General features: G+C 29.3%; 2 protein-coding genes across 2 annotated transcripts; one reads left to right on the top strand and one right to left on the bottom strand.

Moving 5' to 3' along the window:
- Positions 1-2759: 2759 nt before the first annotated feature.
- On the top strand, positions 2760-22856 carry LOC126781391 (uncharacterized). Its single transcript, XM_050506352.1, has 5 exons — positions 2760-2860; positions 14836-14944; positions 21237-21416; positions 21766-21902; positions 22242-22856. Exons 2-5 carry the CDS (start codon positions 14836-14838, stop codon positions 22485-22487), a joined length of 672 nt encoding a protein of 223 aa, XP_050362309.1. The 5' UTR covers positions 2760-2860; the 3' UTR covers positions 22488-22856.
- LOC126781381 (uncharacterized) lies at positions 22857-24754 on the bottom strand. The gene is made up of 5 exons (XM_050506339.1): positions 24576-24754; positions 24307-24507; positions 24039-24185; positions 23854-23965; positions 22857-23784 (listed from the first exon to the last, which is right to left on the bottom strand). Exons 1-5 carry the CDS (start codon positions 24726-24728, stop codon positions 23381-23383), a joined length of 1017 nt encoding a protein of 338 aa, XP_050362296.1. The 5' UTR covers positions 24729-24754; the 3' UTR covers positions 22857-23380.
- Positions 24755-26096: the final 1342 nt, after the last annotated feature.

The raw sequence follows: 26096 nt of genomic DNA, 5'->3' as shown, positions 1-26096 counted from the left end.
ACGACGGCCAGTACAGACGGGAAAAACGTTCTGCACTAGCCGCCTTCGCCTTGCCGATGCCTCTTCACGCCTCGTTTGAAGGTACCCGGGTTGTAAGAGGAGGGGAACACGTGAGCTGGTAAGAAATTCCATTTTTTGGAAGTGCGACAAAGAAAGGAGTTGCCAAATTTCTTTGTTCGCGATGGAATTGATGTCACAGTTAGGCGGTGACATCGAGAACCAGCTCGCGTGGACTTAAGAAGGAAGGGGGAAGCAGGAATATATTATAAATTTTTAAAATGTTATATATGTTGTTGATAAATTTTTGACAATTAATAATGTAAGTAGCTTTTAATTTTAATAAATATTTTGAATCTGCAAGTGCTACAGATTTAGTTTTAATACAAAGTTTCTTAAACTGTTCAGAAGTCGAACCAACTTTTCTCTCTTCTCTTGAATAGGAAAAAGGTGAAACGGCAACGATTATATTTCGACTCGATTGCGACAAAGTCACAATTTGTTAGTAGAATTAGTCCCCAGTAAACGTGTACATAGTTGATGAAATTTAACACAGTGCCACATATCCGCATAGATTGATTTAATATCGGAAGACCACCTACTGGATAGTAGGTGATCGCTGCCCATTCCACATTCATCACACAGTCAACGCGCCACTAACCGTGTGAATTAAATTGTTCTCTTTTGCGCCTGTAGCCATATTGGCTTTTCGGTCTTTAAACGTAAACACAAGAATTCGAAAGTTTTTGAATTCGTAAAGTCATCCTTCATGGGGCAAGGTATTCAATTCTACAATAAAAACCACAGACCATTTGACGTTTGCCGATAAAGAAATTACGAGCTGTTAAAATAATAATAAATAAAGAATATACAGTAGCAAATTCATTGATTTTCATACAGGATACATAAAATTAATAATATTTCATTTTAAGTGATTACACAATATGTTTGATGGAAAGACTATAACTAGCGATTTTCTTACCTCTTTCTGCTTTCTCGGTAAACTTTACATTCCGAAACGTGTGGTCGTGTCTTGCAAAATGACAATTCAAAGGTTCTTGTAAGAGCCGACTTGATAAATTATATTTTGATATTGATACAAAATATTACAAAAAAATATCAAATTCTCACAACTCGTGACCCATTGATGTGAATCACATTCACGTCGTTCCAACTTAAGGTTATGATAACACTACTAAGAAATCGTTGCGATTAATATAAATTTACTATTAATGAATATTAATAATTTTAAGAAGCGCTCTATAGAAGCGCTCTATAGAATTGTATAGAAGCAAATACAATTTGCATTTACCTGTGAGGAAGAAAAATCATATTTTACTTAATAAATACTAATACCATGTTACTTACATAGCTTATACGACGGCATTCTGTCCTATAGTAACAAAAAAAAGATATCTAAACCCACGTATAATCTAATATTCACAACACAATGATGAAGTGTTGATGAGTTATTATGCTGAAGTGTGTACGCAAACACAAGTGCACTCTCTATTCTCTCACTCTTGTAGGTCGACACAACCGGAGAGACGTCACGCGCAATACCAAGACTACTGCTACGACTGAATCCTACTGGTTGACTGGCAGGTCCATTTTTGGGATAACCCCGTCTTTGTGAACGTATGATTTAAAATAGCATTAAGATTTTTTGTATATAACTATTCTGCGTGTTATGTACAATAAAAAGACAAACGACTGCTTCACATACTTTCTGAGGCGCGAAAGTTAATAGTCTACTTAAATCAAATTTAAAATCTTAATTCAGTTTGGAAAGAACTACTTTAGACTTAAGAAAAACTGGCGTATAAACTGAGTATGATTATTCTTTTTTTTCTAATGTTTGTTAACAGTAAATATATTTTTTTTATTTTAATAGCCTAGAGGCGATCTTTTCATTTTCAATGTGTCTTTTAATCTAAACATTTCTAATCGTTTTCTGGGATCACATAAGTATTATTAACCCTTTATAATAAGGTAACATATTTAATTTCCTAAAATTTAATTCTGAATGAAACTTTAGGGAACCTTAACTTTTTTCTGAGTTTCTTGACAGTCATTTATAGCATATGCAATAAATTAGGACATATTAATTGCATTTAATTTATTTAAAATATATATAATATTTTTTTCTACGATGAATTTTCTACTGAATGATGAGTCTTCTGTTACAAAAAATCGTTGTCGGCAGCATAATACATTATAGTATGCTACTTCCTTTGCTTAACATATATAATACATGTGCTAAAGTTTCTTCACAATGCATTGCCGGTGAATTGCAATTACAAATGATGCACTCAAAAAACACATCATAGGCATCTCAAAATATTAATGATGCATTAACGTTGAGACCGAGTATATTCAAATTACTATTACACATTTCAACAATAATAAAAAAAAAACAGATTAAAAAATATAAGTAGTATGAATTATTTACATTTCTATTATTTTTAGCAAGACTTTTTCGTAGAGAAACCAAAAAATATAGATTTGTGTTTTTTTTATTTTTACGACCCATTCATTTTATCAAATGAACATGTTTATTCATAAATTAACGAATAAAATGTTGAGATATTATATTTTAATATAACACTGATAAAAATATATAGAAACGTTATGATTTACTATTTTTGTATAACTATAGCCAAAAACAGACAAAGGCTCTTACCACCAGGATTTTCAGAGGTCAAGTTACATTGGCGAAGAATAGCGCGTGAAGCTGTCCCACCATGCGCGGGCGCCTCATCCCCGCTACGTTGACTATAAAAGACTTCGTCCAAAGCAGCCGCGCGCTATTACAACAGTGTCTTTGTGAATTTTTCCCGCCGTATATTTATCATCGAATAAGGTAAGTCACATTTAATAAAGGGTAGTCGGAGGGATGATTCGGGATTAACAGTCTTTTTGTATAGCTAACTGTTTAATTGAAATTATAAAAATAAAAAATATATATACACATCGAGGTGCTTTAGCTATATTCATTTATACAGTACATATAAATTAATACGTTATACGAAACATATTGAATCTTTAGTATTAAAAATAGTAATAACCTTAAAAAACTTAATAATAATTAAATAACGACCGCTACGTCATTAAGAAAAGTTGCTTCAAAGTTCACGCAAAGATTGCTGCTATTATACAGACAGCTTGACACAAAGATTGACAATAAAATTGGCCACTCTTCCAGTTGCGTCCTTTTATTTTCAATTTTGACAAACAAGGATTGTACAAAGTCGTATGTGTGTCAAGCTGCAGTTGCAACACGATGTTCAGGTTATCGTGTACCCTTTTCTGCCGAACCAACTAGTCTTAAAAATAAACAATAAAAAGTTATTATGAATCTATAAATAAATATATTATTATTATCATTACAAATAATATATTCTTATTTATATGTGGGTATAAAAATGCTTTATTAGATTAGATTATAATGCATCTAATTTTTTAATTTAATTATTGTCGATAATGTTTTATTTTATATGTTGTTTGCCAATTTAACTTGACAAAAATTGATAAACCAAAAATATAAACAAAATTATTATATTCTTTTTGTTAGTGTGTTATTATTTTTAAACTAAACAATAAAAAAGAAATAGTTTTACTATATGTAATGTTTTATAATTGTCAATCATTTGAAATAAATAAATAATAGTGAAAACGCGTTCAGTATGATTTCATCTCTTACCGGTAGTTCTTAAAATCGAACAATATATAATTTGACTCCTGAATTTTATTAATCTCCAAATAGTAAAACATTTAATAATATAACATTTTTGAATAAAATAAAATAGATAATTATTTGTTAGTTTGTTTATTGTATGCCTAATTAGTGGATCAAAGTCAAAAGTTTCATAACATAGCATTGTGAAGGTCGCCCCACCGGTAAAGATGTCGACTTTCAAATTAATATTCTGTGACAAAATATACAACCGAATGTTTAAGATAAGTGTTGGATAAAACCTGTTCTAAGTAGACTTTTAGAGAAATGGTCGTGTCACACCGCCTATACTATAAGCCTAGAATAACATTTACTTTTTAAACATAAGATATGAATCATACTTTTTCCTTTCTATTAATGTGCGTCCAAAAATAAACTAAATTTAAACATCAGACGACAAGTCCATAACATACTGAATAAATATTATTTGCTTACAACTCAAAAGCTAAATTGCTCCAAATTTCTAAAACTAATCATACGGAGGTGAGATATACTTACGTCAAACAATTTTTATATTTGCAAATCTAATAGCAATCAAATCATAATTTCATGCAAACCAAGTCTACGTATTATGACATCATAATGACTTCATAGACCTATATCATATTTCTGTTTTATAAAATTAAACACAGTTGTGTTTACAAAATAACTAGTAATCAAGTAATTGTTAAAACGAAACTAAAAAAATATACACATCAAACATAAAATCTTGTTTTCGGTTAAAATTAATTGTAGATTAAAATTTAATTAATAATAATAACAAAATCCATTCTCAATACGCAAATTCGATTTTTTTTCTTTATAAATCGTAGCTTTTGAATTATTTTAATCAACAATCATAAACAAGTTTCATCAGAATTTAATGAGTGAATATAATGAATTGGACGAGCAATAGGTACAGATTCTAATCGGTATCGAAATTCTTAAAGTTTAACATTATAAAGTTATTTATCAGGTTTTATACAATATTCAGGTTTTTATATATTTGTTATTTGCTATTGTAGGCGTTGGAAGGCGGTAACTATTATTCCTAATACTAGTATATATTTTTATAGGATCCATAAAATTGTAAGCCGATAGACTTTTACATAATTATAGTTTTACATATACTATAATCATGTTTATATATTATATATTTTATGAGTTATATTATATTAGATTACGACAATATAGGAGAGAAAATCGCTAGACTATGCGATTTTGTATATATACCCCTTTTTTAAATATAATAATAATAATAATAATTTATTTACACACACAAAAGATACATGTACATAATTTTTTTGCAGTATTATCTAACTCTAGGGTTTTTATTAACATTAGCAGCATTATTGGTGGATCTCTGACTCCGAAACTAATATAAATTGTACCATCAGAGTCAACGATTCTGAATATATACTAAATTTAAAAAAGTAGGGGTAAATAAAACTAAACTAAATTTACTATTTAACGTATCGTATGTTAAATAATAAGTTTTCTACTCCTCATAGTACACTAGTTCTTATAAGGTAAGCTATAAATTTAAATTTATTAATATGTAGGCAACGTTTAAATTCCGCAGATAAACTTTGATGTTTAATAATATTAATAGATAAGGCTTATTACACAATACCAGAATATAAAGATAATAATAAAAGCGTAAAAGCGTCAAGTCATAATTCGTTGATTTCCATACAGAACATATAAATTTAAATGTATTACAGTTGGTTATATATTTAATTCGAGAAAGAGTCATTAGTTCATTTAGTACCTAAATTTCGGTGGTCAGTAAGGTTAAAATCAGTATATTAAAAATCCTGTAAAAAGTAGCTTCTTGAATAAAGAAACACGAAACATTTTTTTGAATTATATGTTCATAATGTCACCTGAATGACTGTATAATTAAATTCAGAAATAATTAAATATTACCTAAATTGTATACAAAATAAATAAATATATTTCTATTATTTATGAAATTTTTATTTTAGTTTTTTATTTGCATTGTATTATATTATTATAATAAGAAGTATTTTCTATTGTATTTATGTACGTTGCTTCTTATAACTTAATGGATATGAATAATATATTTGGCAATAATAGTAATTATAATGATTTATATCTGTAAAAATGACAACATATAAAATAAATGATATCTCACAAAGATTTATTATATTTCTTGTTCTTGAATTAATTATAATATTTTATTAATTTCGTAATACATTCTTACAATATTTGAGTTTGAGTTTAGTTTAGTGTTAGGTTAGGTTACAATTTAAAAATAATAAAAATCTGTGTTTAATTTTGCTGTAGCATCGTATGAAATATCTTAAAACGGGATACGTTAAATAGAGCATGCCCGTTATAGTGTTCACTCGTGGTCTTTCTTGAATGAAGTCATCAAAATTTAAAATTCGAACTGTATTTTAAAATGTGTTGATATTAATCGTTCCAAATACCAATAGCAATTTTTATTCTATACTAGCATTGATGGCATATTTTATTGTTATTTTAAAAGGTACCTTCTGTCATATTTCACAATGTAATCAACTTGCATGACAAATTTTAATATAATTTGTCCAGTTCTTGGGATGTCCAGTTCTTGGGATATTTTAGCGTAAAGAACAGCCATATACAAATTTTATAATTATTGACAATAACCCATTCTTAAATAATCGGTATTCGGAATTATGTTAAGTTAATATTGTTTTTGTTGCTTTAAATGTTAACTTTAAAAGAGTAACGTTGCTAACGTGTACATGGAAAACCCTATCGTCCAAAAAACCGGCCAAATCTGTGTCGAGCTCACATTTATTTAGTGTTACGTAAATTAAACATGTCGAGTTAAAATATCTTCATTATGATACTTTTCAAGGAAGACGAATTCATATTTATTGGAAGGAAATAATATATACCCACCATTTTTATTTGTATTATTTTATTTATTTAAACCGATTTTTTCCAACTTATTTAAGAACTAAGTAAATGGTGAAAAAAAAACCGTAACAATACTTTCACCTACGAACAGATAATATTAATGTATATATTTGAAGTAAAAGCTCTGAAATTAAAACTAATTTATATGTCAGATGTGTAGCGCAGGCTATTATGAAGTCTGACAGGCGTTTTGCGTGCAATAGTCTCTTTTGACTCATCGACCATGTTACGTTATTTGTCTGTGTCATTCGAAAATGAAAATTATTATTTATAATTTGATTTATTTGTAAAACATATTTACAAACAAATCAAATTTGAAACAAATAATTTACCTACACCTAGGCCCACTGGTTTGTACGCGTGAATCTTAACTGTAAATTGCGGGAAAGCACTACAAGATTATCATATGCTTAATTTGTATTTATAATTAATTTATTTCGGAACAAAACATCGGTGGAAGAAAGCGGTGCTTGTATCAGATGATAGTTTGGTACATTTTTGAACAGTGTGGTGGAATATACTCCAGAATCTTCGCCTCAAAAGGAGAGAGACCTTAGCCAAGCTGTGCGAAATTTACAGGGTTTTAACATTATATTTAATAAGATGATATTTAAACACTTAAGAAAATGGAAAAAAGGAAAACGAAATATTTTTTAGACTAGATCACGAAATTGTAACTTGTTAATGCAAAAAAAATATAGTCTATTTGTTAATGAATATTTATTTTCGTAGTACACTGTTAGTCTTGTCTACAAACTCACGTCAACATCACAACCTCAATGGATTTTTTTATTTGTGAGAACATGTCTTTTGTCGGCACCTTCAGAAGACATTGTAGTAAGAATTTAAGTCTCACGGCAGCAATACGATAGAGCTACTGATTATGGACTCCTGCAACTAAGGCCGAATTGAGTAAGGCTTGCAGAATTAACACGAACTATTCTATCTAGTGCTAAGTTTTTGTTATTAAATAAAAGATTATAAAATCAAAAACGAATTTAATATACGAACTCGTTAATTTTGCTTTTTTTTGTCTGTTTTATATCCACTCTAAGTTTTTCAAAAAATAATAATAATGCTCGTTTTTAAGGAATTAATAATATTCCTACTTACCCTCTCTGGTTAAGCGTACAGCTTGAGTTAGGAGTGGGGAATAGAATAGCTCAATTGAACCTCATTTTACATCGTTAGGCGGTCTGTAAACCATTGCGATATCGACGTATAGTTATAAAATAATTGCAGACTTATGACACCATTAACAAATATGTAAATACTTACGATCCGATGCTATCTACATCAAGCCCTTTGTTTGCAAATCGTTTGTTAATCATACTACAGAGTTGAACTAAGGTTAGGGATTCGATATTTTAACAAGAATGTATTTAAACAAACGAAAATAACGTCCATGCGTAACTAAAAATACTAAAGATTACTTTATAATATTTCTCAGTTCAAAGGTGATAAAAAAATAATAACTGACACAATATATTGAAACTCAAATAGAACATGAGAATAAAATGAAAATTTATATTTATTTCAACATTGTGCTAGATGCCATTTCTAATATAATTACTCTATTCTGAGGTCGCGTGTTCGTGGTGGTTGTGGGACAAATGGCAAGTTGCGCAACGGTTCAAGGCTACTATAAGCTGAATATAATAACTTAGCGCATATTATTTTTTATTGTTAAATCGCCGGATGGTTCCCTGGTAGAACAATAGTGGTATGGAGTAATATGCGTGAAATTATTAAATCCGATGAAATTAAACTCAATATTAAAACTTAATTTAATAAAATTAATGAAGTCATAAGTGAGTTTGTGATTAGACAGTATAAATATCTGCCATGTAATTTCAATTTAATTTGATTGTGATTTTGTTTTAAAAGTTTTTACATTATTTTTCAAGTCATTAATTTCGTTTATAAATGATTAAAAATTGAGTTAAAATATTTTGTATAAATCGCTGTATATTTTTTATGACTAACTAGAATTAATAAGACAAAGAAAAGAGAAAATTTCAAGAGAGAAAATTTATATTATCCGACTTAGAAATAAAAGAAAATACATCACAATTCGAGTTTTTATTAAAAGGTTTTACGTTATACAAACCGTCTAAAGTCGGTGCCAAGCCATTAAATAATAATGTTAAGTTTTTTTGCAAATTTAGTTTTATAAGATTAAAGCTTAAATAATCCAAAATGGTTCAGTCGTTTTCGAGTAATCGGTAAATATATAATAAAAAGCAAAAGCGCCAATTATTTAGCCATCTGCTTTTTTAAAATCGGTTGTAAAGGAGAATATGACAACGAAAAAAAAACTTTAAACTTTCTAAGAAAGTAAAGCCTAATACTTTCTTAATCATTTAAATTCATGTATTAACAAGAATATTTGTTCATAAAATATTTGAATAGTTTTTGTCATTGAAAGTTGTTAATAAAGTTGAACTTGAAGAGCTCGTTGATGTCTTCTACAAAGATCGAATATCAAGTGTCGCAAATCGTCAAATATAATAATTTTACATTTAAAACCAGTTAAATAGTTGCGTATATATAAGTCATTATTAAACCTAGGAGATATATTATAGTAATTTGGTCAATCATGATATGGCACGTGTTGCAATGATGTGATCAAACATTGCACAAGACACGACTCGTGTAAGCGTCTGTTTCTGATGTGATCAATTTCAATAAAATACATTTATATATCGACATATTAAAAGGGTTTGTAGGACATTCTAAGATAAAAACAATCTCATGATATTGTATACCGAAATGATGTTGAAACAATTGTTATTCTTATAAATCTTGTAATAATGTTGCATTCATTATTAAATTAGTAATTGTCCTATTTAGCAGCAGTGATCTTCTTGGCGATTAAATTCAATTCAAAATTCACTTATGTCAATAGTAAAATCTATTAAGATCTCAATGATTTAAAAATTGCTTAAATAATCATTTAAAAATATATTAAAGATATTATATAAGATACACAGGATTAAGTAACTTTGTATAATTTTGAGTAAAACTTTTTCCATATTGATAACTTGTTCAATTGTATTCATAAAAAAATAATTAGTATTAATTGTAAGTTCACACGTAAAAAAACGTATAAGTTTCGTGTTAAGTTCGTGTAGACGACAGTAAGAAGGTTGAATTATGCACACATTACATCAATGTGAAGTCGAAACTATCGCAATTTTAATTAGGAAACTTCTAACAAGACTATTTCGTAACTTTAACTCATTAAAGAGGTACCTTATTTAAATAATACTTGTAATTGCAAAATGTTTTTTAACTTTCATATGTAGTCATAAGTATTATGTTGGTCAGTGCAGGTGTTATTATTTTCTTGACGAAATCTGGAAATTACGACGTAAAAAAATTTCGATCATGTAAACACTGACTAGAAAGTTTTAGACTAGAAATTACTTTAAATTTAGCCTTACGATAATAAATCTTAGTTATATCTAATAATGTTAAAACTTATGTGGGAATATAGTAAAAGTTAATCATAAGCCCTCATACTTTATCCCTTAGATTGCAAAGAAAAATTGGTAGAGAAAAAAGAGGAGACTAACAAACTGTGAAGATATACCTATTTGAAATTAGCTGTCAAATTAAAATTGATATAATTATTTAAAAAAAATTATGTCTATTTTTATTATATGTAATAATAGATAAACATTGAGCCAGTATTTAATGTATTTTACTCAGTAATAGTACGTACAATTTACATAGTTTATCAAACAAGAGACCGCGTCTTCTGAAAATTATAGTATTACAGGGTTCGCGATATAAATATAACGATAAAAATCGCATAAAATCAAAACTTATTGCACCAGGAAATATTACATAATTCTGAGTTTCAGAGGAAGCAAGGAGCTTAAGCTCAGTGGCATAGCTAGGCAGAAAAAGGTGCGGTGGTGCATTGATTGATTGCATTGGTGGTATCTACGGGCGCATATTATGAGTGTTATTGCTAGTATATGTTAAATAATTTTCATAAATGGTTTTATTTTTCTACGTTGCACCGCACCGTTTTGCCCTATAACAGCTACACCACTGCTTAAGTATGTAATGTAAGATTAACAAAGATGATGTTCGTTATATATTCTAATGAAATCGTAAGCTTGATAAACAGCATTGAACTTGGCTTCGACTACGCGATCATGAAGATATATCATTCCGCTAATTAATGTGTAAATATCATTGACGGCATGTGTGATTTCCTTGCAAACATTACCTACTAAACATTAACGGTAAATAATAAATATTCAGCATTGCTAGGGGATGAGATAATCATGTGTATAAGAATAATTTATATAATTTACGGTAAAATAACACGATTAATTTACAAAAAAGTATTTTCATGAAGGACTTAAATTAATATATCCATATCACAATTGTTAATGATGGCCGAGTGAAATAATGACAAGAATACCACCTGTAGTCAAATAGTCGAAACTCCTCACGAGTTAAAAATGAACCATCCCTTCTGTCACCATTTCAGCCATTAAGCAATAAAACGGGATATTTACCTACATCTTTTAGATTTCTTGCACTATTATTCTCAATGTTTTAATTGCGAACGACTGAAGTATATTGGAATATATTGTTGTATGAGAATAAGATTTAAGTAAAATTTGCATACGTTGCAAAACAAATTTTAAAGTTCATATGTAAAGTAGATCAATGATGCCTTATAAGAAAACAAAATTGACTCAATAAAATATAATGACAATAATATTATTATGTTTTTGACTTAATATAGTTTAAGTTTCGGCAATAAATTTCAATATTATTCTGAGTTCACATTGAATTATCATTTAACGAATTCTTAATAAATGTCAAATATAAACAATATTAGTGGATGCTTTATATGTATATCGATTTATTTTTTATTTACCAAAATACAAATGCCACACATTGAAATATGTTTTTAGTAAAACAGATGCACCAACGGCATATAGCAGTCATTATGAGTATGCTGACTGTCTCGAAAAGTAATTACATAAAATATAAGTAGTTAAATAAAGAAGTTTTGGGATTATAAAAAAAAAACAATAAATTTATCTTATTTTACTCTTTGGATAACTTTAAAATAAATAAATGAGACCAGGGTTTAATCAAATAAGGAGTAGTGTAATTTATTAAAAACTTTTCAATAAACAAATATACTTTTTTTTATATAAAATATTTAATTCAATTATTTTATGTATAAAAAAGGTAACGTTAAAAATATTTATTTTATTTATAAACGATCAAACGACGTTAACGTCTATGCGATTTTAACATATCGTTGTAATCAAGTTATTAATATGTCAGTAATAGTTTCACTTGTTTATGGTACATCGATGTTGTAAATAAATAAAAAATTAGCTCATGAATAGAATTTCGATGAAGTGTAAGAGTTTTCGCGTTGTAATAAACGTTGAATACAAATGATATACGCAAACTGCTTAATAGAATATTCACGGATGTAACTTTATGCGGAACTTGTTCTTTTATGGTTGGTAGCAATGATAGGTACTTATATGTAATTAGAAAAAAAATTATATGCCTAGGAAGTAATAGCTACTTTGAAAAATCTCTGAAATAAAATGTTTTTTCATGTGACATCATTCTTTCGACCTAATGTAAATCCTTTGTACAAAACATTATTTACAATAGATCGTAGCGGCATATGATTAGAACGTTTCAAGAATTGACAAGACGTACTAGATTGTCTGCATAAAGCACCTCACGAAGCATCGTGAGTCGCGAACGAATCAGATGGTCCGGCCTCGAAAGCTTGCAAAACTGTGGAGCATTGTGGTGAGCCTCGCACTAAATTCACGATTGGTAAATATACAGAATACCATTGAATTTGTCAGCATATTTGATGAATGTTCGACATGTGGTTAGGTTTAACTTAACAAAGTGTATTTGATTTTAAAATTATACGAACTTATGTACAACCGAACTATACTATTTATTATTCGTATTATTCGTGATGTTTCGTTGAAATAGGTTAAAAGTTAAATATATTTTAGCTTTTACTGTTACTAGTGTTCAATGGTTGATAACACTTTATTTCATCATCATTATGCTAATTAAATAACAAATTAAAAATAAAAGTCTTGAGATCAACTTGAAATGAAAATCGTTAAAATATTTGATTTAATGAACAGCGATACCTACTCATAGCAATCATGACGTAACCATAGAAACAGATCCCATGAATATTCAAGACTTAATAAGATAAGCGATCATACGAGAGTACATCTTTACTTTTCAATGTCAACTAGTGAGGATGTATAATGTGACATTATATTACCATTAATCTAGATTATCACGACTCTAAGGCGATGGTATTAATTAGATCTAACCCTGATATTACACGACGCGCCGTCACAACTGCGCCTATGGTGACGTGTTGTATTCTATATTGATGAAGTGGATCGCAATTATCTTCTTACGGCAATTACATCAGTTAAAAGCGATAAAACGTGTCAAGGATGGCCTTACTTGCTAGGCGACTCCTCTGCATTCCACTTAACGACAGCCACCTGCTTCCGGGTATTTACACATGCTGCTTTTATTCTTATGTTGATGCCATGGAGTCTATATTAGCATATCGAGTACGTGTGTATATAAAATCAACGAGTTTTTACTCATCGACGCATATAGTGACATAAATTTGATCCGTTGATTATTCTGATAGAACTTTGCAATAGACAAATAGATTGCTTAACGTTTAACTCCGACGTAATGAGCGTTGTGTGATAATCGTGTAGAGGAATATAGCAAAAAGGCAGTGTTAGCGATTGCATTGTCGCACAGATTGTGACACAGTTAACAGTTTACGCTTGTTAATAAATTAGGTCGAAGTGTTTCGTTTACATGTGTATTGTCGCCGGTGGCGGCCGAGGCGTCGTCTCGGGCGCGCCCGCTGTTTCGCGTACCGTCCGACAGAGTTGTGTAACACACGATAGGCTTGCAGGGCCGCATGATCGATGTCTCGCAAGCTATAAGCTGACACTTTGTTGAAGCCTATCAAAGGACTGATATATGCAACTAAATCAATAATGTCTCAGATACTATAAATCTTACAACCCGAGAATAAGCAATAAATTTTCTTTTCTGACTATAATAAATAACGCATCTTTATTAAGACATTTGTTTTATTTCACTTAGCTTATTCCATGAAACTAATTTGATTTATATAAAAATGTAATTACATAAAATTTAAAAGAAATCCATTTAATCGAATTTCCTACCCCACAAGCACTCATTCATACATTTAGTTTGGTCACCAAAACGACGAGTGACGGGTTAAATTTGTAATATTATACTAAACTTTAAAATATAGCAGTGGCGTAACACAAAAAGCTCGTAAGCTATAAAATACGTATTTCGAATGAACTCTTAATGCGACTGCACATTTGGTGAAAAAGAAAAAAGCTTTTAAAAATAAACTTATTCGTAACTCTAACGAAACTGATAAAATATGAACGTAAGCTATCATATATTTTTGTTTAATTGTAGATACTTTTAAATTCTTAATGCTTAATTTTCTGATAATGTTAATATGAATAAATACTCAGGCGATATTTCGTAACTAAATACAAATGTTGAGCTTCTAAAAGTCAATCGTGAGTTCGATTACCTCTCGCTCATTATTCTTGTAAATTCTGACGGCCTATTAAAAATCTATTAAGTCGATACGTTGGTATTTAAATAGCTCCTATATATCTTAAAGTTTAACGTTAAAAATAATATTCCTCTGCTTATGCAACACGTTCCTTGGACCAGTCCATCCGGTGACACATTAATTATTATCAACATTTCTGCTTGGTTACGTTGTATGTAATCCGATCTTGGCGTGTGATGCAGATTTATTATAATAAGCGATGAAGCATTCATGTAATGCGTTATAAACATATTTTGTTTATTTAATTCTCATTTAACACTTTACTTATGTAAAACTGACTTGAGCATATTATTTATTAAATAAATTTGAGTTTGAATTTCAAAATAATAATCTTTTCATAGTATTTTATATTTATTTATTTTAACCCTATTTACTTGATATTTATTGACAACAAGTAAATAGTCTTAATAGTTTTCAATGCAATATAATTTGCAAGATTGCACAGAAAACTTATAGCACTTTTGTATTATATTTAATTTTCTTTTTTTGTCTACAGATGCAGGCGTGGGTAATGGTGGCGTGCGCAACTGCGCTAGCGGCGTTGGCCTCTGCACAAAAACCTGGAAGATTCCTATCACTGCCTGTGCCCTCGAAATGCGCCAATAGTAAGTAGTTTGTTTAAAATCAGGCTATTTGAACATGCCTCCGCAGCCAAACCATTACAATACTAGGTCAGGATGCAAGAGTTGGCAAAGTCGGTGCAATACAGTTGCATCATTTATTTTTGTGGTAAAATGTATGTTCTAAGGAAATAGGCGAACATTATCCTGGCTAAAAGATCTTGAGAACATATATATTGCAACTACATGGTGACAAAACTAATATAGCGTAAAAACACTTAGGGCTTTAGGTATAACTCTTATTACTTCCTACCTGACGTATATAATCCAGCAAGAGGATCATAAAGTTTACTTTTTAGATTCGATTGAATTACTTTTAATTAAGTATCTTTTAGAAAGTCATATTTAAATCTATTTACATAAAACATTATTTGCACAATTATTATTAAACATTTTTACTACTATTGATACTTAATCTTTTGTTTCGTAGACATTGTCTTCATAAATATTCTTTCATATGATGAGATAATAAAGTAAAAATTAAAACTAAAGGTGTAATCTAAGAACAGGTTATAACCCATCGAAATCTTCTATGAAATACTTACTTGGTCTATGAACCAGTCAAACATTACTTTTATGCTAATTTTCCATTAGGCTTGTTTTAAATTTGAATAATAAATTTAAAAATACTTCCCCAGCTTAAGTTAAAAATACGTGTATAAGTTATAAGTATTTTATAAATGAATATTGATAGTTACATGTTTCTTATTAAGCCATTTATTTATTTATGTAAAACTGGTACTTATTAGATATCACTTATACAATCTTCCTATTTTATAGACTATACATATATTTAAAAAAATATAAAGAATATTCATAAACAACAAATATTAAAAGTTAGTAATAAATCTTGGTATAAGCATAATTTTTTTATCTATTTTAAACACAAACACATTAAGTCGTTCGTTTTTTGGCATTGGCTAAAGCTTGGCCTCTTATTTAGTAACCATAAAAGATCAGGTGATGTACAGAGAGGAAAAATAGTATCGCTATATATATATATTAAAACTAAACTATGAATCGGCTTTGTCCTCAAATATCATAAAATATTATAGTTTTTATTATATATTAATATATAACCTTTTAGTTAATCAATAATAAATCATGTAGACATTTTAATTAATGACTTCTGTTTTGGATAAAATAAAATGATTATTTCATTTAAAGTTTGTTTGTTATCAATTTGAAAAATAATAACTAGCATTGAAAGTAAAAGTTCAGTTCATTGACCTGCCAAGGTCACGGGCGGTGGGACGCACGTGACGTACCCAAGAAAAGCGCTTTTCCTTGTCTAACACAAACGCTTTGTCCCTATATATATATATATATATATCTAAACATGTGACAATCGTCTGTATAATACTGTAAAGTAATACGTATGTAAAAATCAAAAAAACAGGGTCTTTCATTTTTACAAATATATATAATTGTACTATAAGTCTGTGTGTTTGTGTGTATTATGCAGCACCAGTACCCAATACAACGCATCGGCATTTAATTTTTCTTGTTATTGATTTTAACACCTTAAACCATAGTGGAAACTATATCAATTTTTTTTTACTAGTTTTACTTAGTCAAGAGGACTTGATCTCTATAAAGAAAAATCGAGTTGCTGAATTTACAAAGGTAATGGTTGAAAACGGGAAGTACATTAAGCCAACTATTCGGCTTACTGGGTGAAACATTACACAACAGACATGGTGAAAATGAATGAATCACGTAACAACAAAACCAGTCAATGTGATAAGGTTATTCGAACCATGTTCCAAGATCAAAAAGTTTCGTAACACCATAATAATTTACCGCAATTTAAAAACTTGAAAAACATTAACGAAGATTAATAGGTTTAGAATTTTTGTTTTATATCTGTTTTACAATCAAGTATGAATAAATAAGATAATGAAAAAAGTATCGACTAGATAGCATCAAAAGTTATACAAAATATATTTTATTTTTCACCCTCGGCATCGCTTCCGTGTACTTTTGCGGAATGAAAAGAGGATTGTCACTCTCCATTTCATGAACTGCTTATAAAATTCCAAGTCAATCCATAGAACATTATCGAGCTGCTCCTTTTTGGAGGAATATATGTATAAAAATATAATCATTTAATTAGTCATGGTAGGAAAGCATATTTAGAATTTGAAAGTCAAAGTAACTTTTCGTCTAAAGAATTACTTATTCATATTTCAAGCAATTTATATAAATACGTAGTTTTATTTCCGCGTGTAAAATGTCTGGCTCACCACAAATGATAGTAACAATTGGAAATGATGGAGAAATAAATATAATAGCACTTGTCTACATTAAAGACGGAATTTAAGCTAAATCTTAAAATCTGATTACAATTTTATGTTTAAACTGTTTAATTTAAAGTATTTATTTTACCTATTCCTTTTATTACATAAAGTAACTACCTATCCCGGTTTCGTACGGGTATAATAAGGGTCGGTATAATACATTTATATCGTATTATAACATAGCACTATTTGTTTACGCGGCGCACGCCAGTCATGCTGGGAGCAGTCCGCATAATTTTATTCGATATCGTACACCTTAACATTCCTAATGGATCACTCACTCAATCAAGCACCATTGATGAAAACCGTATGAAAAATAGTTTAGTAGTTTTTGGGTTCATCGCTTTCAGACAGATAGACGCGGCAGACGGACTTTGTTTTATAATATGTAGTGTTGTAAGAAAAGCCTTTGAAATAAATGATATTTTATCTTTATAATTTAGCAAAATTTATTGGATAGTATATATTTTAACTTACTAAAGATGAAGAATTTATAAATATCAATAAAAGAAGAGACAGTACATTGTACATTTTTAAGACATCAAGGATGTAATGAAAGATAATTATTAGGTTATGAAAGCTGCTTTTTAAAGGTATAGAGGTAAAAGATCGACGTGTTTAAAAATCTGTAATTAAATTTTCGTAATAATACATTTTTAAATAAAAATAAAAAAACAACAAAACCATTACCGGTGGATTGACTTTGTGCACAGTCCGACTTGTTAGCTATTCATCAGTTATTCTTTCGATATAGCGATACTTTGTATTGCTGTGTGAAGGTGTTATCGGAAAATGAAACCGTGTAATTTACAGGCACAGGCAACATAACATTTTAGATTCTATGGTTTGTAGTCGAAAGCCTCGCATTGTAATAGTATCTAATATTTTTTTTAAACTTCTGCGAGAAGTATATGCAACTATCGATAGGAAAATGTGACCAATTACCATTTAAAATCAACAAACTTTGAAATCAAAAGAAATACTTGACTGGATCCAAAATTGTTTTTCCAACTTTTATAACGAATAATATACTCGTAAACACTACAAGTGAAAGAACACTTGTTTTTTACCCTTTTTATCGCTGGAAAAACGCGTTACGCGTTACACGTACGCGAAACGGGTATGTGGGTGGTGGGTGGTGGTGTCCAAGGCGTTGAGTGCGCCCCGAACATCGGAATACCCACTAAAAAACCAGCGGTACCCTTTCCGTCTTAACGAGGAGCGCCACGGGATCGCTTTCGCATGCTACCGTATTTGTTTTCTACCCTTATTTAACTTTTAGGGATAGGTTTTTTTTCTTCTAATTGAAATGGGATTCTGCCGGAGGTCCATTAAAAAATGACATTAAAAAAACTTGTAAATAGGTTTTCAATCGGAGAAGATATCAAGAAACGTACGTACACGTATGAATTAATTACCTCCTCCTTTTTTATAGTCAGCTCATAAAAAAAAGCTACAATCGTAGATTATGACACATTTTTACAAATATTAATTTTACTATGAGCAATATTTTAAAAGCTGTTTCTCTCGCCAGTGTTATTTATAATATTTTTTCACTTTTATGTACCTACTATGTACTACTATGTATGTATCTACTTTCTAATTATAGTAATAAAATAATGTTACGGTGTTTTATGATACTAGACATTGGTAAGGCAAGGTGTAGATTTAAAAATCTTTACATATATATATATATATATATATATATATATATATATATATATATATATATATAGTCCATTTGAATATAAATTTTGAAATAGATAAAGCCACTAACAACATCTCGAATTCAAACTTTAATTTTAAAATTAATCCCAAGGTTTTACCTATGATGAAACTTAAACTAATATTTTAAATCACTATCAAATGAAATTAAGGTAAATTTAAGATATATAAATATGAACCATGACATTTCATTATTGGTAAAGTGTGCTTTATAAAAATAAATTCTCACATTGATTAGATCGTACGCTAGTAAAATAAAATCACAAAATCAAGGATGTTGCAATACAACCTTCATCGGATTCTAACCTTTCGATTCTATAAACCTATTGTAAAAAAATACTTAAATTCGCTGCAGCAATAATCATAGTATGTTATAGAATATAACTGCCATTGGAATTAAAAGCATCGATATTATTAATCGTTTTATTGCTTTAGTCTTATCTTTTAAAGTCGTAAGTTATTAAAAATCTCATAAAATCTGATTATACGGATATACCAAGTTTTTTTTAATTATTGAATAAACTTAACCTTACGTGAAATAGTTACAATATATTTAAATTATAATTTATTGGTTTAGTATTTATAAAAATTACCCCATAATATCCTTATTCTGGGCAAAAGCATCCATTGCGAATTGGTAGAAAATAAACATACAGCGTAACTTCATCCCACACATGAAATTTTCACTGTGTTTGTCCAAGTTTGAACCCGCGATCTTCAGTTTAGAAGGATCGTTTTTTACCCGTCTTGACTTATTTATAAAACTTTGATAGTATTGTATAATTTTATTTCGGCGCAACAATAAAATGGCGTTATATATTAAATATTATATATAAATTGAACTTATATTATTTTATTAACATTAGAAGCCGAGAATAATACTGAATATCCACATTAAGCTCCCGACGAAACCTGTTGAATATTTTACAATTTGAATATGTTAAATCGTTAGCGATTATTCGTGGAAGATTAATGTGATGTTCTACTCGCTAAGTTTCTATTGTGCTGTGTGTTCTATCTCAGACAATCACACATCTGTTTGTCTGTCAGCACAAGGCCTCATTCAGTATAATAATTGTCCGTCGTGCGAATCTTAGCACATTCAACTTACATAGGTACACCATTGCAAAAAAATTTGTAATATACATACCTTACTTCTTCTTTATCTTGCTTGTAATAACTTTAACGTGACAAGTGTGTGAAAGAATACAGTAAAAAACATATCATATTCATGCTAGTGTCTTGAGTATTTTAACCCGTAGATATTTTAAAAAATAATTGTAGCATAATAAATTATGTGTTAAAAGTATTTTTGTATTAGTTTATTATATATATAACTGTTATTATACGTTATGCAAATTAGGCAATTATTGTCAAATAATCATGTAGCTAAAAAATGTAGAAGAGTACTTATGCATGTTCCTTGGCCTAGATGGAACCGCGTGACAGACGCATCTGTTCGACTAGGTCGTTAAATAAACAATGTCAAACATCTACTGTAACGCTTTTGATAGTTAACTTATTTTATTAGACTTAAATACATTGTAATAACAATGTTTACAATGACAATATAACTTTTAGAGACCTAAAAACTTGAATATATAAATATAGTTTTGATCTATATTATGGCGTTGCAAACATTTTTTAAATGTAGAATATTAATAAATCATAAATTTTTATTATATTACACAAATATCCATCGACATAAATGTCTGTGCACTTGGTGTATTTTATTTTGTTTTTTTTTTAACTAATTTATTGTCTGCAGGTTTTTATTTCCAGGTAGCGTTTACTCTTTTATAACTACACGTTAGGTGACCACTCTTGTTGCACAATACGAAAAGGTCGCCGTCGCAGGGTTATGTAAAAACGTGTTTCATACGCCTTTACGACAAAATTCCGGGTTAAATTTGTATCGTTTATTTAATTCAATTAGATGTCATCAATGTCATGACCATGATACAAGTTATCGTTCAATAAATGACCCGTAGCTCGAGGTTCATCTTTCATTAAGACAACAGTTTTGTAAATAAAACTAGTAAATAATTTTATTTGTATTATTGTATATTATAAATTTAGATAGCCGATTGTCTATGCTACAACATAGACAATCGGCGGCATTTACCTGTGGTCAAAATTGTTATACCCAATAACCTTGTCTTAATAACTTTTTAATGCCAATTGGTATTAATAAAGGGTTATACGAAACTATCTACAATATCAAATAGAAATAAATGAATCTCCGTTTTCAGGGCCTAAGGAATTCTTCTACCGTGGTCACAATTACTTCTACAGCGGACACGTTCCCGAGCTCGCTAACAGGAAAGTAGACTGGTTAGACGGACGCAATATCTGCCGCGAGTATTGCATGGACCTTGTTTCAATGGAAACTCAAGAAGAAAATAATCTAATTTTCAAGCTTATTCAACAAAGTAAGTCTTTAACACAATATTAGATAAAAATACGTATAAAAATATTTATACTTACCTTTTCTACAAACTTATGATACATTTTTTGCATGCAAAATTAGGTTTTTAAATATTTATGTCACATGTCTTATATTTTTAAAATATAATGCTTCATGTTATTTTATAATATCATAATAATAATTGTTGCAAGAATTAACATTGCAAGTATGACAGTGTTTGTAAAAAAGCGTACTGAAGATATTATTATAACGAACGAACGAAATATAAACGGTTATCCATAGACAAAATTTAAAATTACAATTTTCCCGCAAATTAATTTTAGTGCTTTATATCAAGTTTTTATTAATTCCAGACGATGTTCCGTACATATGGACCTCTGGCCGTCTTTGCGACTTCAAGGGATGTGAGTCGCGTAAAGATCTCGAGCCTAAGAACGTCTTCGGATGGTTCTGGTCTGCCAATCGCGAAAAGATGTCGCCTACCAACCAGGTTTGTAAAAAATTAGAAAACACATTACTTAGGTGTTTGTTAAAACTAGATCTACTATAAAGTCTGAACAAGTAAAACAGTTTTTAAATTAATTGAATGTATAGTTTCAACAAATCTTCTATCTCTCACGTTATTATTTCTTTCCACATGTCACTATACTAATTATTATTATTAATTTCTCATTTCATCCGGTCTAAAAACTTTTTAGAAGGTAGAAAAAGAATCAGTTACTTATCTAAGTTTGAAAGCTATTTTTACTGAATTTTCAAACCTCTATAGTATTTTGATGTTTCAAAACCTGAATTATGTACAAATATTTTCATTTCGTATTTTTAATAGATTCCCAACGGTTGGGGCTACAACCCATGGTCGCAAACCGGACACAAGAAGCAACGTCAACCTGACAACGCAGAGTTCGACATCAACGGAACCTCAGAATCCTGTCTCAGCGTCCTTAACAACGTTTATAATGACGGTATCGCGTGGCACGACGTCGCTTGCTATCACGAGAAACCTGTGGTCTGCGAGGACTCGGAAGAACTCCTTAATTACGTCGCAAGCACCAACCCTAAGATCCGTCTGTGATTTAAAAATATCAAGCTTATTTTGAAATCACTTCAATTAACATAATTGTGTAATTCGACGCGCAATTTACCTAAAGCTCCATTTACACCTTTGTATTAAATGCGCAAGTGTGAAGGTAGCTTTAGCCTTACAACAAATAACAGACTAACGTCAATAATATAAATAGCACCGTATTTTAATCATGCACATCTCTCATTTTATTAGGACTTGCCATATTCTAAACGTGTAGCGATCTCTTCGCATATGCACGCACTGCCTTTCCGTCGTACAAAATTTTTGTACAGAATAGCATAAGTCTAAATAAGTTTAACTAAGTTTATTTTATGTAAGGGAAGAATTTCTATTTGTATATAAAATAAAATCAAAAACTTATCATATTTGTTTTATTTGTTTTCTTTCACAAAAAAAATATATACTGAAAAATAAACTGTATACTATTATTATAGTAAATTTACATCAAACTTAATATTTATTAATAAATCAGTTAATAACAAAAAAAAACTCTGGTTTAATTACTGAAAAGTAATTAGTTAAGGTACTTCTTAACTCTTTCTTTATGATGTAGGTAGGCGAAAGGGCAGATGCGCCATCTGATGAAAAGCGGTCGCCACCCTCATAGACGTTGGCGCCGTAAGAAATAATAACCGTGTCTTACATCAACAATGCAACACCAACCTCGAGACCTAAGATATTATGTCCCTTGAGCCTGTAGTTACACCGATTCTCTTACCCTTCCAACCGGAATACAACAATACTAAGTATTGCTGTTAAGTGGTAGAATATGTGATGAGTGGGTGGCACCTACCAAATCAGACTTGCACAAACCCCTACCACCAAAAATCTCCTATATAATATATAGATATAAGAATGTTGAATAAAAATTTAATAAAATGTTAAGGTGAAATATTCGATTGCCTGTATGAGAATCCTCTGCCAACACATTTAAGATCATAATCTTTGTAGCGCTCACATATACTCAAATCTCTGGCTTTATTCATTAAAATACTCAAAACATTATATTCACGACCATGTATAGTCACATAACTGTTAGAATATTTTTCTATGTCAGATGGAGATATTTTATATGCATTTTTGTCCTTACACTGTCCTGAAGAAGATGCAAGATCAGTATTGCCATCTTCAAATAGAGTTTCCAAATTTCGAACTGTTTTTAAAATCTCTTGATATTCTTTCAAATTTAATTGTGTTGTTATTTCTGGAGGATTAAACCCAGGTATTTCTGGCTTCAACAAGCAAGCACGGTGATGTCTGCGGCTTACGTATAGTTTTGTGAAATCTATAACAAAAAAATAGGCATGTATAATAAAATATTTAAAAAAAACTTCAACTTAAGTACTTTATTTACCTGTAATGTAAGTTTCCTGATTTTTTTCTAGAAATACTGGCCAAGTTTCCAATTCATCTATTATATTGACAACTCCTTTTTCTGGTATTTCAAGAAATAAATCTCCAATGACCTGTATGAAATATAAGAAAATATATGAAAATATAATATGAGAAGATTTAATTATTTAATTTTATTTCAATTACCACATAATTATGCAACGTTGTTAAAAGAGCTATTGGCAGAAAATAAATTCTCAATGCATTTTTTATAAGTTGCTGAGATTTTTCTATGCAACCTTGTGTCCAAGATGTACTTGTTTTATTCTTAATTTGGCAGTCATATGTCAACATCTAGAAAAATAGGAATAGATTAATGAAAATAATAATAGCATAGATTTTCATTATAATATAAAAAAGTGCAAGTTAAAGATATGGAAAAAAAACACTAGCTTAATACTTGATAATTAATTACTTTATCAATTGGAACGACGCCATGTATACTCGCTTCAAATACTTTCGTTGGTAATTTTCTGTACTCTAATGGAAGATCTATAAAAAAAGTTTTTTCATTTGGACGCAAAAATATTCCATAGTCTATCAACCATATCAAAAACTGTTTTTCCATCGAAACAACACCACGAGTCCACTTATCTTTCCACATAACAGCAACATACTGAAAATTATTAGAATTGAGTTACTTTTCTTCACGTTAGAAATATTTAAATTGGTGTATTAACTTACTTGACCATGGTTTGCCTCTGTAATTATATTTTTATTAACTGAAAATTTATTCACTTCAGAATCATTTTCAAGTTTAAAATAATGTTCACGAAAATCTTCAATAACACAAAAAAATGAGAAAGGATTTGTAAAACTCGTTATTTCTATATTCATTTTAAACTATTAATACGTCTAATGTATTTTTTGCTAAGTAAGACTTTTTTTAAATACCCTAATAGTAGTAAACTTAAAATTGTCATAAAATATCAAAACAAAAGAAAACGAGGGTTGAATAGAATATTATTGTAGATAGTTGCCGATTAGTAATTGACAGCTTTATTAATTTCCGCGCGAACAGCAGCATATTTTGACTAATTGAAAAGTATTCTCAGTAGATACCTAGTAATCGCGGGATTATAAACACTTTTATTTAACAATTAAAAAAATGATTTTATTAAAACGAGATAATTTATTGAAGTTTATTTATTTTTTGATATTATTGAATTTATATGATATTTATTATTACATTCAATACACATAAATTCAAATTCTTAACTGTACGTGTAATAAAAAAGGTATTAAATAAATAAGACATTATATATAGGTTGACTTATAACACATTTTTGTAGATAGAACAAATACCTATACAATGTTTCATAAAATGTTAAAATATTATTTTTATGTCATAATATTACTTTTCAAAATTGACTTTTCACTTAAAAAAGGATAAATTTAACTATTTTTGCCATCATACATCTTATAAAACTGGGGTATGTGTGTGTTTATTATAATGTATTTTTTTATATAATCAATTAAAAAAACATTGTCGTTCATGTTTCTATTTGACTAACGTTCAATATTTTAAAACTTCTTATTATAATTTTGCGCCTACAATTAACCTGGACTAATAACACAGTAAAATTAATAAGCATTTTAAAAGCAAAAGGCGCATGTATATTTAAATTACGTATATACGTGATGGTTACTAGGTTTATTGCAGGTAGTAAAACCATGACAAATACAGATGAGAGAAGGCATTGTCTGCGTCATTATTATCATATTTATATTAGTTTCAAGACAACCACAAACGTACATGTAATCATAAACCACCACGGGACATACTTACATATGTATCTACCAATTAATTATTCAGTAATATCAATAACGTCGTCTTCTGTACGGAAATATCCACGCTTTGGACAAGTTTTGTGTGCCAGAGAGGCACACAAAACTTTGAAAAAATAAATATATTTAATTGGAAAAGAAAAAAAAGAAAATATTTACATTTAGAAATTCATTTTTTGCAATAATGTATCTACAGAACGTATTTACAACACGGGCACACACTGAACCTTCTGCTTTATTACTATAGTGCTATAATTCTTACATACTTACGGGATATGTGAGATTTTTTGACTTAAATTGATTTTAAACTTATTATATTATAAATAAAATTTTATACAGGTAAGAATTATCATCGATGAATTTTAATATATAAATAATAAATCAATAGATCACGCACTAATGCAAAAACTCAAAGTA

The sequence above is a fragment of the Nymphalis io genome, chromosome 3, assembly GCF_905147045.1.
Source record: "Nymphalis io chromosome 3, ilAglIoxx1.1, whole genome shotgun sequence".
In the NCBI taxonomy this organism is placed as follows: domain Eukaryota; kingdom Metazoa; phylum Arthropoda; class Insecta; order Lepidoptera; family Nymphalidae; genus Nymphalis; species Nymphalis io.
Note: the sequence above shows the minus strand (reverse complement) of the source record. Positions and strands in the feature narration are given on the sequence as shown.

Coding starts and splice junctions, on each gene's coding strand:
- LOC126781381 (XM_050506339.1), bottom strand. CDS start 24,728: ATGAATATAGAAATAACGAGTTTTACAAATCCTTTCTCATTTTTTTGT. Junction 24,508..24,575: donor CAGAGGCAAACCATGGTCAA/GTAAGTTAATAC, acceptor AATAATTTTCAG/TATGTTGCTGTTATGTGGAA. Junction 23,785..23,853: donor TCAGGAAACTTACATTACAG/GTAAATAAAGTA, acceptor TTTTTGTTATAG/ATTTCACAAAACTATACGTA.
- LOC126781391 (XM_050506352.1), top strand. CDS start 14,836: ATGCAGGCGTGGGTAATGGTGGCGTGCGCAACTGCGCTAGCGGCGTTG. Junction 21,417..21,765: donor TTTCAAGCTTATTCAACAAA/GTAAGTCTTTAA, acceptor TATTAATTCCAG/ACGATGTTCCGTACATATGG. Junction 21,903..22,241: donor AGATGTCGCCTACCAACCAG/GTTTGTAAAAAA, acceptor TATTTTTAATAG/ATTCCCAACGGTTGGGGCTA.